The sequence below is a fragment of the Zea mays genome, chromosome 4, assembly GCF_902167145.1.
Source record: "Zea mays cultivar B73 chromosome 4, Zm-B73-REFERENCE-NAM-5.0, whole genome shotgun sequence".
Taxonomy (NCBI): Eukaryota; Viridiplantae; Streptophyta; class Magnoliopsida; order Poales; family Poaceae; genus Zea; species Zea mays.
The window spans coordinates 238,907,756-238,923,806 of record NC_050099.1 but is presented as its reverse complement, the minus strand read 5'-3'; the positions used below and the strand labels follow the sequence as shown (position 1 = coordinate 238,923,806).

At 45.0% G+C, this 16,051-nt stretch overlaps 2 protein-coding genes across 3 annotated transcripts; one reads left to right on the top strand and one right to left on the bottom strand.

Moving 5' to 3' along the window:
• Positions 1-769: 769 nt before the first annotated feature.
• LOC103654806 (U-box domain-containing protein 52) lies at positions 770-4,892 on the bottom strand. The gene is made up of 8 exons (XM_008681620.4): positions 4,372-4,892; positions 3,813-3,892; positions 3,579-3,700; positions 3,305-3,484; positions 2,773-3,085; positions 2,582-2,680; positions 2,057-2,485; positions 770-1,904 (listed from the first exon to the last, which is right to left on the bottom strand). The coding sequence occupies exons 1-8, from the start codon at positions 4,547-4,549 to the stop codon at positions 1,140-1,142; spliced, it is 2,166 nt and encodes a 721-aa protein (XP_008679842.2). The 5' UTR covers positions 4,550-4,892; the 3' UTR covers positions 770-1,139.
• Positions 4,590-14,504, top strand: LOC100193510 (U-box domain-containing protein 34). 2 transcript variants are annotated; one of them, XM_020551291.2, is made up of 10 exons: positions 4,590-4,669; positions 10,166-10,502; positions 10,600-10,733; positions 10,843-10,958; positions 11,810-11,931; positions 12,025-12,314; positions 12,402-12,503; positions 12,673-13,101; positions 13,226-13,978; positions 14,055-14,504. In XM_020551291.2, exons 1-10 carry the CDS (start codon positions 4,595-4,597, stop codon positions 14,250-14,252), a joined length of 2,556 nt encoding a protein of 851 aa, XP_020406880.1. In that variant the 5' UTR covers positions 4,590-4,594; the 3' UTR covers positions 14,253-14,504. The 2 variants fall into 2 exon arrangements, with proteins under 2 accessions (XP_020406880.1, NP_001296811.1); NM_001309882.1 differs by lacking the exon at positions 4,590-4,669 and having other exon boundaries at positions 10,162-10,502.
• The last annotated feature ends 1,547 nt before the right edge of the window (positions 14,505-16,051 follow it).

Here is a 16,051-nt window from a genome sequence, read left to right as displayed (position 1 = left end):
GATGTATTGGAGTACCGCTGGAGATGCTCTTAAAACATATTAATTCGTTATTGCTAATAGCTAGTGATTAAAATTAATAGACTAAAACTAATAGACGAAGATCTACTAATAAAACAAATGATAATATGACAGTAAAAATTCACACTTAGAGCTACCAAGTGCCTAGGTGGTACGATCTAGATGGCTAGACAAGGCGTGAATAGCATATAAAAATTTGTCTAGTTTTTGGATGAGCCCATAAAGTTACAACACCCGTTTTTTTGGTTTTGAGAGTTCAGAGGTCTAAGTGACGCAACATGTTAAGTTCATGAATCGTTGATGCATTTTACTCTATGATTTACCGTTTACATATCCAACATTATGGCATTAAAAGAGTAAAATATATATGTGGTCCTCGAACTTGCATGTTGCGTCACTTAGGTCCCGAAGTTTCAAAAACGGGAAAACATGTATTAGAACTTGGTCAGCCCATCAAAAAACAGGTTTGGACATTTAATTTGAGCATCTAAGTCGGTGGTATTTAGGTAGACCAAACCTAATTTTGGATGAGCCAGCTAAGTTCTAGTACCCGATTTTTTTAATTTCGAGAGTTTGAAAATCTAAGTGGTATGAGAGTTTGAAGATCTAAGTAACATAGAATGCTAAGTTTGAGGACCGCGTTAAAAGGAAGAGGAGAGTGCCCAACTTTTGCTAATTTTTTGTGTGGTTCTTGGAATGAAAATCCACTACTAGTAGTTATGATGCCACTGAGATTGCTGGAAACAAGTTATTTTTTTTTCAGGAACCGAGCTGGTGAATTAAATAAAGGAGGCAAACCATAGTTTGGAAACTTGAGGCTGCTGTTACAGCAAAAAAGAAATCAACACATTTTACACACATGTACACACCATAAGTTTCCTTTGTATGCTCCCCTTATCTACACGCTAACAATCTCGTTTGGTTCACTGGAACTATTTTAGGCCCCATCATCAGGCGCTGCAGTCCATGACCATCTCATCTGAGTCAGGACTGAATCTGAACAAGCATGGACAGCAGTGGTTTTCCAGACCTGGAAGGCAACCTCATGCCCGTCTATACTCTATACAATTATGAGTATGCTTGATTTGCTTGATCCGGCGGAAGATTCCTTCCCATGGCATTCAGATGTCATCGTTATTGAAACTGTAAGGAGCGGAGCTTGAGCAGTTCGTACTTGCGCAGCTGACCTGGGAAGTCTCATACTCATGCCCAAGATTGCGCAGCCTGTTCAGCTCCGGCAAGATTTCCTTCCCGAGATCCGGCCTGTCTTTCTTCCGCAGCTCCGCGCACCGCAGCGCCAGCTTGGCGAATTCCAGAGCCTCTTCCACCGGCCAGTCGGTCACCGTCGGGTCGAGGATCTCCTGGAAGGCTCCTCTCTCTATGGCGTTCTCCACATGGTGCGTGAGCCCCATGGGCGACCTCGCCGTGATGATCTGGAGCAGCATGATGCCGAGCGAGTACACGTCGGACTTGGTGGTGAGCATGCCAGTCTGTTGGTACTCCGGGTCGATGTAGCAGAAGGTGCCGGCCGTCGATGTCATCCTGTACTGCGTGACGTCGGCCGCGGACTGTGGCACCAGCCTCGCGAGCCCGACGTCGCTGATCTTGCTGACGAAGTTGTGGTCGAGGAGGATGTTGGCGGGCTTCAGGTCCCGGTGGACAAGTGGTTCTGGCTTCGCTTGGTGGAGGAAGAGGAGTCCAGTTGCGATGTCAGCGGCGATCCTGAAGCGGATGCTCCATGGGATTGGCAACGTTTTTCCTCGCCTGCAGAGCCGATCCTCTAGGCTCCCATAGTCCATGTACTCGTACACCAGGCACCCATACTCTGGGCAGGCTCCAAGCAACAGAACCATGTTTGGATGCCGCATGCAGCTTAGTACTTCAATCTGCAAATCGTCACAAGCACGTGATTAACTGCTTTAGGCACGATACTATTGTTGCCATTGATATAAATAGGTTGATCATGATTTCATATGCATAATTGACGAGGTTTTAACTATTCAAACGATAAAATCTGTGATTGCTACATCAGATTTACCTCTTGCTGAAATTGTTTCCGCCCCTGTGATGCATCTGGTCTCAAGATTTTGATAGCAACATTGGTATGATCCAGTACTGCTTTGTATACTGGTCCATATCCGCCTTCTCCTATCTTGAGCGCCTTATCAAACTTATGAGTAGCAGCCTCTATGTCATCGATGGAGTATCTCCTGTACCGGATATCATTTTTGTTCAGTGCATCAGTTGCTTTCTTCCTATCCTCAGCCTCCCTCTTTGCCTTCCACTCTGCTCTCAATCTCTTCTGCGCCTCGAGCTCTGCAATTTTCTGCGCAGCTTCTGCTGCCTCAAGTGCAGCTCTACACTTCGCTTTCTCCATTTCAACTAGCGCAAGAGCTTCCTCTTCTGAATTCCGTAGTTCTTGGTACTTCTTGGACTCCTCCACCTTCATCTGGTGCATCTGTGCTGCCTGCAGTGAGATCATTGTTCATTGTTTCAATATCTTTAGGTAAGCTTAGGAACAAAGAACCTGGTATTTAGCAATACGGATCGGAAGCAAACACACCTTCTGTTTGGCATCAACAGCTTCCTTACATGCAGAGTTATACATCTCCATTGTCTGTTTCAGTTCTAGTCTCAGGCGTCTCATTTCAGCTTCCACATCCTTCCAGTTTCCAAGTGAAACAAAACAAGAGATTGTGTCATTTGCCGAAAAGAACTCAATGTTAATGTTACACTTATTGAGGATGCACTTACCCCGGCACAACTCAGGCTTTCCATGGACATCGCTGAGGAGAGCTCCATGGATTCACCAAAGTCTATGGATGGCAGCTCCATGCTCATTGCGAAATCAATGTCATCTGAAAAGGAGCTACGGGCCACTGAGGGCCTCGGTGGTGCTATGAAATCGATGTAGTCGTCAAAATCCTTCTGGGGTGCTGTCCTAGCTCCGGTAAGAGGCCTATCTCTCGACGGGGCCTTTGCATAGGCAGATAACCGGTCCACTGAATTTCTACTTGCCAATGGAGACGATGTAGGAGGAGTCTTCTTCCAGTCTCCTCTTGAGGCCCTGTTTAAAAAACCGGATACTCCTTTTAGCCGATATTAACAAGTTCTTCCTTAAAACATGGATGTTAACAAGTTATGAAGGCAAAGAGTGACCTGACTAAGAAAGTCCATGCATTTTACACTTATGTATAAGTATGAAAGGGTTCAGATTACTGGGAACCATATTATGTTCACAGCTACACAATGTAACTAATGAAGTGCTATTCATCATCAGATTTACCTTGAAGCATCAGACTCTATGTTTGGTTGCGAGTGTTGCTTTGGAGGGAGAGTAGCAAAGGGTGCAGGAGCTTTGGCTGCCTTCACCTGGATGGCTTTTGCCTTGTGGATGACATGTACCGTGCAATAATCAGGCGCCATCTTCATCAAACACGTTGGGACATCGGGATTTCTAAACCTTCTGCACAGTATAGCGATCATGCCTGTTTTCAGTATAGGCATCATGGAAATGTAAAGGCGCGCGACCATGGAAGATGAATGAGCAGGTAATATACCTGATGAATGTGTTCTTAGTTGATGCGCCGACGACAATGTCTGTGATGGCATTGCTAGTGGCATAGTCAATTATTGCTTTGGAGATGTCAGTGCCATCCAAGATCAACTCCTTCAGATGCATCTGCGATGTAAAGGTGGCAAAAACGTGAATATCATTTTTATATGCTAACTTGGCCTAACATTTTCCATGATTTGAGATATAAAAAAAGAGGTAATATTCAATGCCCACTTACCCCTTTACGAGCACAATACCCTCTATATGATATAAATAGCTGTGTTATCTCTGCGTCACCCTCATCTTTGTTTGCTTCAACTGTAGCATGGTCATATGAAACAACATAATAAGCCTTAATGGATCAGATCAAGATTGTAACATAAAGCAGACCATGTTGAATAGAAGAATGAGTTTTTTTTAGTGCACATTGTATTGTCCTACAAAGGAATAGGCATTCAGTTTTTTGGTTGATATCTAAAATGGCATCATCTCATATTGTTACGATATAAAGAAAAACTTTTAGGTTGACACTTTATCTAAAACCAGCTTGTTGTAAGGAAAATTGGTCTGGTGTAATATCGGAGAAATGGTTTAGCATCGTATATACTGCATCTGATCTGAAGATCTCCTAATGGTCAGAAACTGTCCTAGCTCAAAGGCTGTTGAGGTTGGTTGGAGTAGCAAGGCGAGTAATCGACTTAATTTATTCTCATATCATCTCGTACATGTTGATGCAGGAAACCCACATTGGCATATATAAATAAATAGATAAATAAAACGGGTGTAGAAGCGCCTACCCCTCACATGGACGAGCTGGAGCATGCTGCCCCTGGTGAGGAGCTTATCCACCGCCCATTTCGCCGCCTGCTGGCTGTTCTTGTCCCGGTCGACGGCGACGATGATGGAGCTGTCCCTTGCAACCGGCTCATGCTCGCTGCTGTGCGAAGAGGTCACGGAGAAGGGCGAGGAGAACATCTTCGATGGTGACGGCGAGCACCACTGTCCTCTTCCTCTTTCGCAATGCAACAATCAGCTTCCGGCCCAATCGATTCCCAGCAAGGGGCGAAACGGAGGGAGGGTGGAGAGAGACAGCAGGTATTTTTTTTTCTCTCCTCTCCCGTCGCCTTATTTTGTCCTGCTCGTCCCTAACCTCCCTCCCCCGTTTCTCTGCTGTAATTGAGCCACCCAACCAAAACTGCAAATGTGTTTTCAGGCAGTTTTGCTGTTTCGCCAAATTTGGACCTTAGAGTTTTCTCCCATCATTGGGTGGCTACACTATTACGGGGGCTTCCTTGTTCCTGTTTTACTGTGTCCGTTCGTCTGTTTTTTTTTTGGCACACACATGCCCTGTGTGTGTTGGTCATGAGAATATGAGATGACATGTGAATACTCCCTTTGTCCTAAAATATAATTTTATTTTAGATTAAACATAAGTTTATTAATTAATCTATAAATATAGTTTATATGAATCTACCCATACATTATTATCTATTTTAATATAGACGGAAAAAAGATTAAAAAGAACTATATTTTTAGTACCGAGGGAGTATTAATTAGTGCAGTCATGGTTTAGATTATTTGTCAGCTATGACATTTTATAGTCAATTGATGGTGTATCATTATCCATCCTTTTCAACTAATAACATAAGGCTATTTTCAATAGTAGTTTCATGGTGATTTGATACCCATCTAATAGTATGTCACATCAGATTTTTTGATGACATGACATAACATTTAAGAGGATTGGGTTTCATGAAATAAAACTAGTTTTATAGGAATGAAATTATGTCAACTCGTTTCCAATGTCTTAAAAATCGTAAACCTCCATTGAGAGTAATTTATTTCATCTTGACATAATTTACTAACTTTTATTAGTCATTGAGTTGCAGCATTTAATTGGTATGTTAGTCTATGAAATGGTGAAATGAATTTTTGTATTGAGAGACATTGTTTTATTTTTAGTTTCATGGAACTTTTGATGATGTGGCAATGTTGAAAATAGTGCTATGAAATTACGATTAAGAATAGCGTGCTCTTTGTTTTCAATGAAAAAGTGCATCTTAATTCCCTAAGACACACTCAAACTGACGGTCACCTAAATTACAAATTGACCGTTCATTTATTCTATATTATCGTTTTTATGATTATAAAATTATGATCATTGCATAGTATATTTGATCACGAATCTAACCATATCAAGTCTGTAGTATAGGCAACGACTACTATACAAGCAATCATTAGATGCAAGCGTGCATGCGAGTCTCTTGATCCATTAGATCTGGATCCAACCGTAGAAGCTAACCTCCACGACAGCCTCGACTTCCGCATCAGGGAATGGCAACCGTTGACACACGACGACCATGTTGACTTCAAGTTCCATGTCCGCTTATGCCTTGAAGGGAACCTCCTCCAAGCTTGGAACGAGAGCATCGCCAAGAGGACAGTGGCAAGCTCCTACACCCTAGACTTGGCCTTGTTGGGCTACAATACTCATGACCTCTGAAGGACCGGTGAGACAACTAGAGGGGGTGAATGGGAGCCACTAAAAATTCGCTTTTGAGAACAACACCGTCACTTGATTCCCAATTTAACCTAGAACCCCTAGGGACTCATAAATCACTAGATCACTATGCAGTTCAAACTAATGTAATTTGAATACACCAAAAGCCTAGAAAAGAAACAACCCAACTATTTGCAAAAAATTAGAGACAAAATCACAGAACAGAGGTGCGCGACAGTGCTAGGCACTCACAACGAGCTAGAATCGCCTCAGACTTTGTAGAAAGTTTGCGCAAGGATAAAGATAACTACTGGTGAAGTATCAACCCGAGCAACATAGAAATCAAAGCGTAGATCGAAATTCCTGTTTTGGTTGGGGTTTCGATGGAGTTTTATAGAACGAGTTCAAACTTAGTTCTTCTCAAATTGCGACCAAAGTCTCCAATAACTGGGTGTATGCAGTGATCTGAGAAGTGCAACTCACCACTAATCAATCCCCAAACCAAATCCTCACACAAGAACTCGATGATTCTTCACAAGATCACAAAGAGAGGAAGGGAAAAATGCGAGAAGAAAATGACTCAAAAACTTCAACAAGACACAAACTAAGATTGAGAGCCAACCAAAGCCATGGGTGGTACCGGCCACCCTTCCTCGGATTAATCACTTCAGATTACAAATCACATACACAAAGTTTAAAGCGTTGTGGATCTCCTCGCTAAACTGGCGAAAACCTAGAGAGCAAAACTAGTAGTTCTAAACAAGTGTCTAATGAAAACAAAGCCAAAGATATGGCTGAACCATCAGCCATACCACTCTATTTATAGAGGATTATTCCTATTTCCTAAACTACCCCTATTTACATAGAGCCTATCCACTTAACCAGGGGCAAAGTGGACCAACTCCTAGGTTTTTGATCCGACAGTCACGCCCTCCACATGAAGTTGCTTTGCCTTGACGCACCCTTTGCTGTGACACCATGTGCCGCCATTGATATTCTCTTTGGAACCGCCACCGCCGAGTAGAGGCCCAAACTCGTCGTCCGCAACGCGGGGTGGTTTTTCGAGGATCAACCACCAAACCACCATGAGTATCACATCATGTGTGTGTCCCCATGTCCTAGACACGTGTCTTGCCAGTCCTCGACCGTGCCGGCAACACGACCCGCTCTGCCACGTCCTCGCGTGAGTGCGTGTCCCAGGTGTCAGCTAACATGGCTAGTCACCCTGGTGACTCCGGTCCCTCAGTTAAGTCCCAACGCTCGTTCTTCTCCGCTCCCGGTCCATCGACACGAACCTGCATGACCTTTACCTTCGTCTTAGATCGTTGTACCTGTGCTCCACACATACACACCACAAGCCAACCGACATGGTTGCACACACATAACTCACGCCCCGTTCAGTCCATGACTCGACCCGAGGCGCTACCATTAACAATCTCTCATCATAAACCCAAACCACAAGGGACAAGTCAACCTTGTATTCGCAATCCCCCCTTGATGAGTGCATTGTCAACACCACCATATGAACATATATAAGCAGAATGAAGGAATACGAAGATAAACTCACTCGAACGACCAAAAGCAAGATAGGTCATTTAGAGCAAGCAAAGCTTGGTCCCCAAAGAAATGGGCAACGACTCAACACGCCGAAGCAGAAAATGCTAGTCATCAAGAAGAGGCAAAAACAAAGCTCAACACCACTGCCCAGCAGACACAAAATCAACATAAAAGCTGAAATCAAAGGTTGTTCTTCCAGAAAGAGGCAAATGGCTCAAGACAACTAGCGAAACCTCCAAAGCTTAGAAACTCTCCCCCTCGAAGGAAACTCAACATGCTCAAAGCCTCTCCTAAAGCACCAGACAACCCCCCTTGAAAGGACTCCAGGCTTAAAAAGCTGAAAACATCAAATCTCAAATTCTCTCCCCCTTTGATGGGAGCCTGAAAGTCACAAATCTCTCCCTCTTGTTAGGGGACCGAAAATCTCAGTCTACCCCTTGTTGACAAATGGACCATCAAGCACAAACAAGAGTAGAAACAAATCCTCCCCTTGACAAGAGAACTCCCCCTAAGAAAATGCAAAAATGCAAAAGAGAGGAGAAATACAGGACCTTCAAAAGTATACCAGTCAGAGTGTAAAAATGCTCTAAGTGGTGTTGTGCTCTTTGTGCAGCAATAAATGCACGTGCTAGCAAATGCTCAAACTGATTATATACACAAGATATGTGAAGTGTAAGCATTTTGATTCAGTTTTAAACAATTCAAAAGAGAAACTCACCATTAAAGACAACACTAGGTATATAGTAAGCAGGAAATCACCAAATGTTAGTCATAGGAAAACTAGGTGAACTACCCCAAACAACGGTAACTCATCATGCTAGAATCATATTTGTGCCTCAAACTTGAGCTACAATATGTCTTCTCCCATGTTAACATGTTTATCCTTATATTTTGTCTCAAACATGATATCATCCAGTTATCACATTCTTGGTTTTAAGTTCGACACTTGTATATATAGGAAAAATCATTTCTACTCAAAGGGTGTGTAGCTACTCGTATATTTATATCTCAAGACATTATGGTAGATTTGTCATTTATTGATGGTCTGCAATCCAACATCGCTACCGAATTTTAGGCTGACAATGAGCAGACAACAATGGTGTCTAGCCAATTATAGTGTCGGTCTTTCCACCCAACAATGATAAATATTTGAAAAGCACCCTCGTGGCGATAACCGACGCAACTGAGACTCATGCAATAGATGCCATCCCCACTACCAGCCTTGTGCAGGAGCAGCTGATGCCAACAACAAACAAATGAACAAATCACACATTGAACATAGACAGTGAACAAATCTCACATCACACATTGAATCATAGACTATAAACAAAACATAGATCCATCCATCCATCCATCCACATCACAAATCGAATCACAAAAAAATGAATAAATCATAAATTGATTTACCCCATCACATATCAAATCACAGAAGACGAACACATCACATTTTCCATATCACCACTAGGGTGACCTCACTGTTGCAAAAGCTATGTAGCAGGGGCTATCGTAGACACCATGCATTAGGGCCTCACTAGGGCCATGAGACAGAATGATGCTCAAAGGATCTATGAATGGATAGTGGTGGGTCAATAACCTAATTAAAAAATCCTTCAAGATCAAAACACTACGCAAAAGGTTAGTTCAAACTATGATCCTATGCTTTATCTAGCCTAATTAACATAATACAACACAAGCCCCCTACACATGTCTATTTGTAAGAACAAGTAATTAAGCACTCAAACAAACAAGCAACTAGAACTACACCTAGCTACTAGTGAGCTAACAGAGAGAACAACTAAACTACTACTCACTAGAGCAAATCTAACATCGAAAACAAAAAATAGGAGCTAAATAGTCAAGGCTACAACATGAGAGATACACAAAGCTAGCTACAACTAGGCAATCGACAACACAAGCACAAGATAACAATTGTGTATTCGAGTGTTGAGATAGAAAAATGGCAAGTGCAATTGACATAATTTCCCCCTAGGGTTTGGTTGCTAGATGGCAACATGTGTCTCCATTGAAGTGGATCCTATAATCACCACTTCACAAAAGACAGTAGATCACCAAGGATCTCTTCAAACCATGATTAATTTCCCTGTAGTCACTCTTGACGAATCTTCCACAAGGCTAACCATAAAAGCCCTTCACAATAGCCAATGGCTAAATACATCAACAATCACCAATATTTTTTCCATGGTCTTCACAAGCACACTTTGAATAAAGCTTGCTGCTATTAATAAAGCTTGCCGATGGCTTACAAAAGGACAATACTATAGCCCATCTTGAATGACTCGGTCTACATTCCAACTCTGCCCCATCCCTATTTTGCAAGCCCACAATTTTATGAGTAAGCAGCTCCTTTTCTAAAAACTTTAAGTGGAGCAACTGTAGACTCATGTTGTAAATACTTTCAAACTATATATGCAGGCTTGCTTTTTTTAAAGGATTTTAGGGTAGAAAAAAGGTACCCTAAAAATTTAGTGTTTAGCATGATGTAACCAAATTTTATTTGGAGTTTTGATCTACAGGCATGCCAAGCGGATCCCCGCGTGCTCTCAATTTTCAAACACCCTGCAGGCCGGAGGGCTGCACCTGCGTCACCGCGTCTAGCGGAGCGGGACATCTCGCCCGCCACAGCCGCTACATCGTCCCCTACTAACGGCGGCGCGACACCCTTCAGTTTTAGACCGAAACCAATGGCCTCCGGCGGCGCACCGCCGACCGTTGCCGTCGCTGTGCGCCCCGGCGGCAGCGGCAGCCGCCTCGCCGCGCGGTGGGTGGCCGCGGGACTCCCGGGCAACGGGCGCGCCACCGCGATCACTGTCGTCCACGTCATCCCCGAGCTCTCCTACGAGCCTTCTCCGAGTAAGCTCCCCTCCACTATCTCAGCTGTTTGTTCATCGGTTCCCCATTCCGAAATGTGCGCGAGCTGACATGATCTGCCGCTGCGGCGGCGGCGCAGCGGGGGAGCGGGTGCCGATGCCGCTGGTGGGAAGGGAGCCGGCGGAGGCGTACGCGTGGGACCGGCGCGCACGCGCGGAGGAGGCGCTGCTCCCGTTCCGCCGCCTCTACTGCTGTGGCCTCGCGAACGTCACCGTGAGTGCGTCGTGCGCGCAGCAGAATACCCTAACAGACAGCTCGCATTTTAAGCGTAGCGCAGCCTGTGTTTTGGTGTGACTGGAATGGGATTTCTCCGCGCGCGCAGGTGGAGACGGTAGTGGTTGAAGGCGACGGTGTCGCGGAGGCGCTGCTGCGGTACATACGGGAGTCCGGCGTACGGAGCCTGGTGCTCGGCTCGGCGTCCTTCCGCTGGTTTCGGAGGTGAGTTTTTGTTTTTCATTTTTAAGGGTTTATATGTTTACTTGTTTAGCAATGGAAGAAATCGAGCGTTTTAGCTCAATCACCATCGTCCGTCGTTCGTCCACAAGCTCCGATCCACGGAGACACCCCTGACGGTGTCCACACGTGTTGATGCCCCTGCATTCCGCGGCAGGAGCAGGATAGGTTCCTCGAGCGTCCACTGCTGGTTCTGCTGCCGCCTCCATGGTTACCTTGTGTCCGTGTCTCCTATAGTCCTATCTTACCCGGCCGGCCTCCTCTGGCAACCTCCAACACCCTAGCCGGCGGTAGCCCCAGTGCCCCACTGCCACCGCTAGGCCGGCCTGCCGCCATGGGTCCGCTCTAAAGTCTATAGTCGTCGAGTTCAAATGAATTCCAATCCCGAATCCGAGCTCTAACTTCGTCAGTAACGGAACTGAAGAAGCTGATGAAATCTAAGAATGTCAGAAAAACACAACACCAGATAGGACAGATATATTACGGAGAGCTGGCTTATGTGCCTATATATGTAAACATGGATAAGACCAACCCTTCCAACCTTATCCCCAATCCAAACAAACCCTTACTTTTGGGTGCACTTTCTTCTAGTGCTGGCTTCCACATTTGATTTACTGTCTTTGTTCTTCTCTGTTGGTTTTAGAAATGTTTTTCTCGTTGTACAGTAACTGTATCTAACTAATTCAGAGCCTGCATGATAATTCCGCTCTGCTGTTTTTACAAATTTGTATTTAATAATTTGTCACCTCTGCTTATACCGATTGACAAAGCTATTTATATGTATATATCGTAATTTTTGCAGTAAGGCATCAATTGTCGCATTGTCCATTTTGCAGGGCGCTGAGCATCCCAGATGTCCCCGGTACTGTCATTCAAGCTACGCAAAATTCATGCAATGTATTTGTTGTGTCCAAACGGAGACTAATTATGAAACTCGCAAGATATCCTCAAACGAGTGGTGTGTTCTTCTGCCGCATATACTGCTCCTATGCCGTGTTTCATTTTTCTTGTTTAACAACCTCGTTTTGTCTTTGGGATATCAATTTTGCAGAGTCTAACAGAAACTTGAGGATCGAGTCCATTAGTCATGAAACATTTGCACTATCACACAGGAGTTTACTGTTTGACAACTTTGGTGACGATGAAGCACAATCAGATTCATTCTCCCAGTCCCACAGCTCACATAGTGCTTCCAATGTTGTTTCAAGTTCAGAAAGTTCTGAACAAGTTGCTTCAGGAAGTTCAGGAGTAAATTATGCAGCAACCGAAGGAAGTAAGAACTACGATTCTCTTAGCTCCTGGGGGGAAGATCCTTGGGTTGCCTCAAACTCCAGCGAAGAGGTCAGATATATTGTCGTCCGTGAAACTTCGAGATGCCGTTGCTTTGCTTCTAAGACATGCTAAACATGTTTTTTGTTTACGTTACAGTGCCAATCTACGGATGATGTGTCCAAACTAAGGAAGGAGCTGCAGGAAACCTTAGTAGTCTATGATAAAGCTTGTGCAAACCTTGTTAGTGTTAAGAAAAAGGTTAAACTTTTTTCCTGAATATTTTTGTATCTCCAATGATTTTCTGATGATTGCCAAATGGCTATTGTATTCAAATAGTGTACATCTTTATGTTGTGGATAATCTCCACTGAATAGCTAAAACTTTATACTCTAAACTTTGGCATCCATGCTATCATCATATCACACAGATTCAGGTACTTTCTATCGAGTGTTCTGAAGAGGCTAGGAAGGTGGAGCACGCGCTAGAGTGGGAGGAAGCTTTGAAGCAGACGGTGTCTGATGAGAAGGCGAAACAGCTCGAGGTCATCAGTGAAGTCGAGCAAGCAGGAAAATCATTCACCCGAGAGGCTTATTCAAGGTACAAGACAGAAATGGCTGCCAGCATGATCTGTCAGGATAAGGTGCAGATTGTTGATGCGATTTTGACAAAGAGCAGAAGTTGCAGGCGGTATTCGAAGAGAGATATAGAGCTTGCCACTGACAACTTCTCTGAAGAAAGGAAGATCGGTGAGGGTGGTTATGGCAATGTGTACAGGTGCACCCTCGACCACACTGAAGTAGCTGTGAAGGTCATTCAGGAAAACTCCATTGACAAAACTGATGAGTTCCTGAAGGAGGTAACTGATGGTTCCTACATTCGAAGACACCATTCAATATTCACACTACATTCAATATTCACACTACTGGAGTCTTTTGATACGAAGTCAAAGTTGTCTGAACCAAAAACAAAATTTCCCGCAGGTTGAGATTCTTAGCCAGCTTCGCCATCCCAACCTGGTTTTGTTGCTTGGTTTCTGTCCCGAAATTGGCTGCCTGGTGTACGAATACCTGAAGAACGGGAGCCTAGAAGACCAGCTCTTCAACAGCGAAGGGTGCCAACCACTGCACTGGTTCCTCCGGTTCCAGGTCGTCTTCGAGGTGTCCTGCGGACTCGCATTCCTGCACGCGAGAAGCCCAGAGCCTGTCGTCCACCGCGACCTGAAACCGGCCAACATCTTGCTGGACAGGAACTACGTGGGCAAGGTCGGCGACGTCGGTTTCGCGAAGTTCGTCTCTGATCTCGTGCCCGACTGGCAGACCGAGTACAAGGACACGATCGTCGCCGGCACGCTGTACTACACGGACCCCGAGTACCAGCAGACCGGCACCGTGCGTCCCAAGTCCGACGTGTTCGCGCTGGGAGTCGTCATCCTGCAGCTCCTGACCGGCAGACGCCCGGACGGGCTCGTTGCGAGCGCAGAGAACGCTGTGAGAAACGGCAGGCTCGCTGATATCCTCGACTGGTCTCAGGCTGGTTGGCCGCTTGCCGAGGCAGAGGTGTTTGCCAGGCTCGGGTTGAGATGCGCGGCCTTGAGGTGCAGGGACAGGCCTGACCTTGAGTCGGAGGTGCTGCCGGAGCTCGACGAGATCCTGCACAGGATTACTTTTGCTGTCAGTTTGAGAAGCCCCAAACTGACGAGCGTACCAAGCCACTTCGTCTGCCCTATAACACAGGTAACTCGCGTGCGGCATCTGAATCGGTTTCGGCTCTCCTTCGCTTGTGCTTTACCAGAACGGAACCCGCGTGCAGGAGCTGATGGAGGATCCTCACGTCGCCGCAGACGGCCACACCTACGAGCATTACGCGATCAGAGCTTGGCTCAAGCGGCACAGGACATCGCCTGTTACGAGGAGTAAGCTGCAGAATTCGTCCGTAATCCCGAACCACTCATTGCGCGGCGCGATACAGCAGTGGAAGTCACAGTTACCGGCTCAGACGAACGAGTGAAACGGGAGTCAGGGTGCCCTCTCTTCTTGATTCAACTGTTAATGGTGGCGAAATTATTTTGGAGAGCACGCAAAAGGCCTTTGCGTTTCGGTTTTTGTAAGTGGTTCAAAGCTGTAAATGAAAAAGGAGGCAGCTGTAAATTGAAGCGCAGAATCACGAAGGTCGATTTTGTAACTGGAGTGCTAGGTTCTGTTGCCATAGTATTGGTCATCAGTTTTGGAACAGAGCAAGCTTAAAAGTTTTTTTTTTGCTATTTATTACTCCCCCTCTCTGAATACTGTTCTGCCCAAGCACCGGCAGTCGGCAGACAAAGTTTTAGTGTGTAAACTAATATCACATACTAACATATGTTTTTGGCAAAAAAGTATATGTGATGCAATACAGTATTTATTACATAAATAATATCTTTGTTATTTTACAAACTTTCAGCGAATGAATAAAGAGGAACGGATAGATTTCAACCACAGACAATTTTTTTTATCGAACGCGCAGGAGAACTGCGCATCTTATATATTAAGAAAAAGGAGATAGAGGTCTAAAATAGACCCAGTACAAGCTGCCAAAAAAATAGATCAAGACAGAAAAAAAGAAGAAGTAAAAAAGGGGTATCCAAACAACCCCCAGCCACACCAGCACATAAGGCCACAATCTCCTAAGATCTCTTGCCCCTGCCAAGCCCCACCGAACAGCATCCTCATGAATATGCTGCATGATGATGCTGATGTTGCGGGATGCACCATTAAACACACATTCATTTCTATGCTTCCATAGCCACCAAGCCACCAGAATCACTAAGGAATTAAATCCTCTTTTCTTGTTTTTTGGCACCTGGCACTCAGCTTCTCTCCACCAGTCTTGGAAGGTCGTTGTTGCCAATCCTGGAGTCAGGCGATGCAGCCCTACCTTATGCAAAGTCTGCCACCAAGTGTCTCTGGCAAACACACAAGCCACTAAGATATGCTGAACTGTTTCCTCCTGCTGGTCACAAAGGGGGCACCTTACAGGATGCTCAAGACCTCGTCTGCTTAATCTATCCGCTGTCCAGCAACGATTTAGAGAAGCCAACCAAACGAAGAATTTACACCTTGGGGGGCCCAACTTTTCCAAATTCTAGTAGCCGGCTCAAAAGAGACTGAACCAGCCATAAAACGATCATATGCCGATTTAGTGGAATAATCTCCAGATGCAGACGGGGACCATCTATGCACATCAGGAATCCCCGGATGTAACTGAAAACCTTGCACTAGGTCCCAAATTACTAAGAAGTCGATGATAATCTAGGCTGACAGGCTGCCAGATATGTCATTAACCCATCTATTGTTTACCAAGGCTTCTTGCATAGGTCTGCTTTTCTTGATTCTCACTGTAATATGGCTGACCAAAGTGGGGGCAAGGGCAGATATTGATTGCCCATGAATCCAGCGATCAGTCCAGAACAGGGTTCGAGAGCCATCACCTACAGTAGTGTGGACCGAGGCAGAGAAAAGAGCTTCGACATTGGAATGAACCTTGAACAAGAAATCTGCCCAGGGCCTTTCTGGTTGGGTTTTTTTGAGCCAAAGCCATCTTAGATTGAAAGCCCATCCAAGAACTTCAAGGTTATGGATACCCAGGCCACCCCATGCTAAGTGGTCTGCAAACTCTTGCCCAACCAACAGAGCAGTGACCACCTCTGATATCTTTTCTGCCTTTCCACAAGAAACCCCTCCGAATTTTGTCAATAGCCTTGATCACCCATTTAGGGCATTGAAGCACTATAAGGTGATGGATAGGAATGGCTGTGAGCACTGATTTAACCA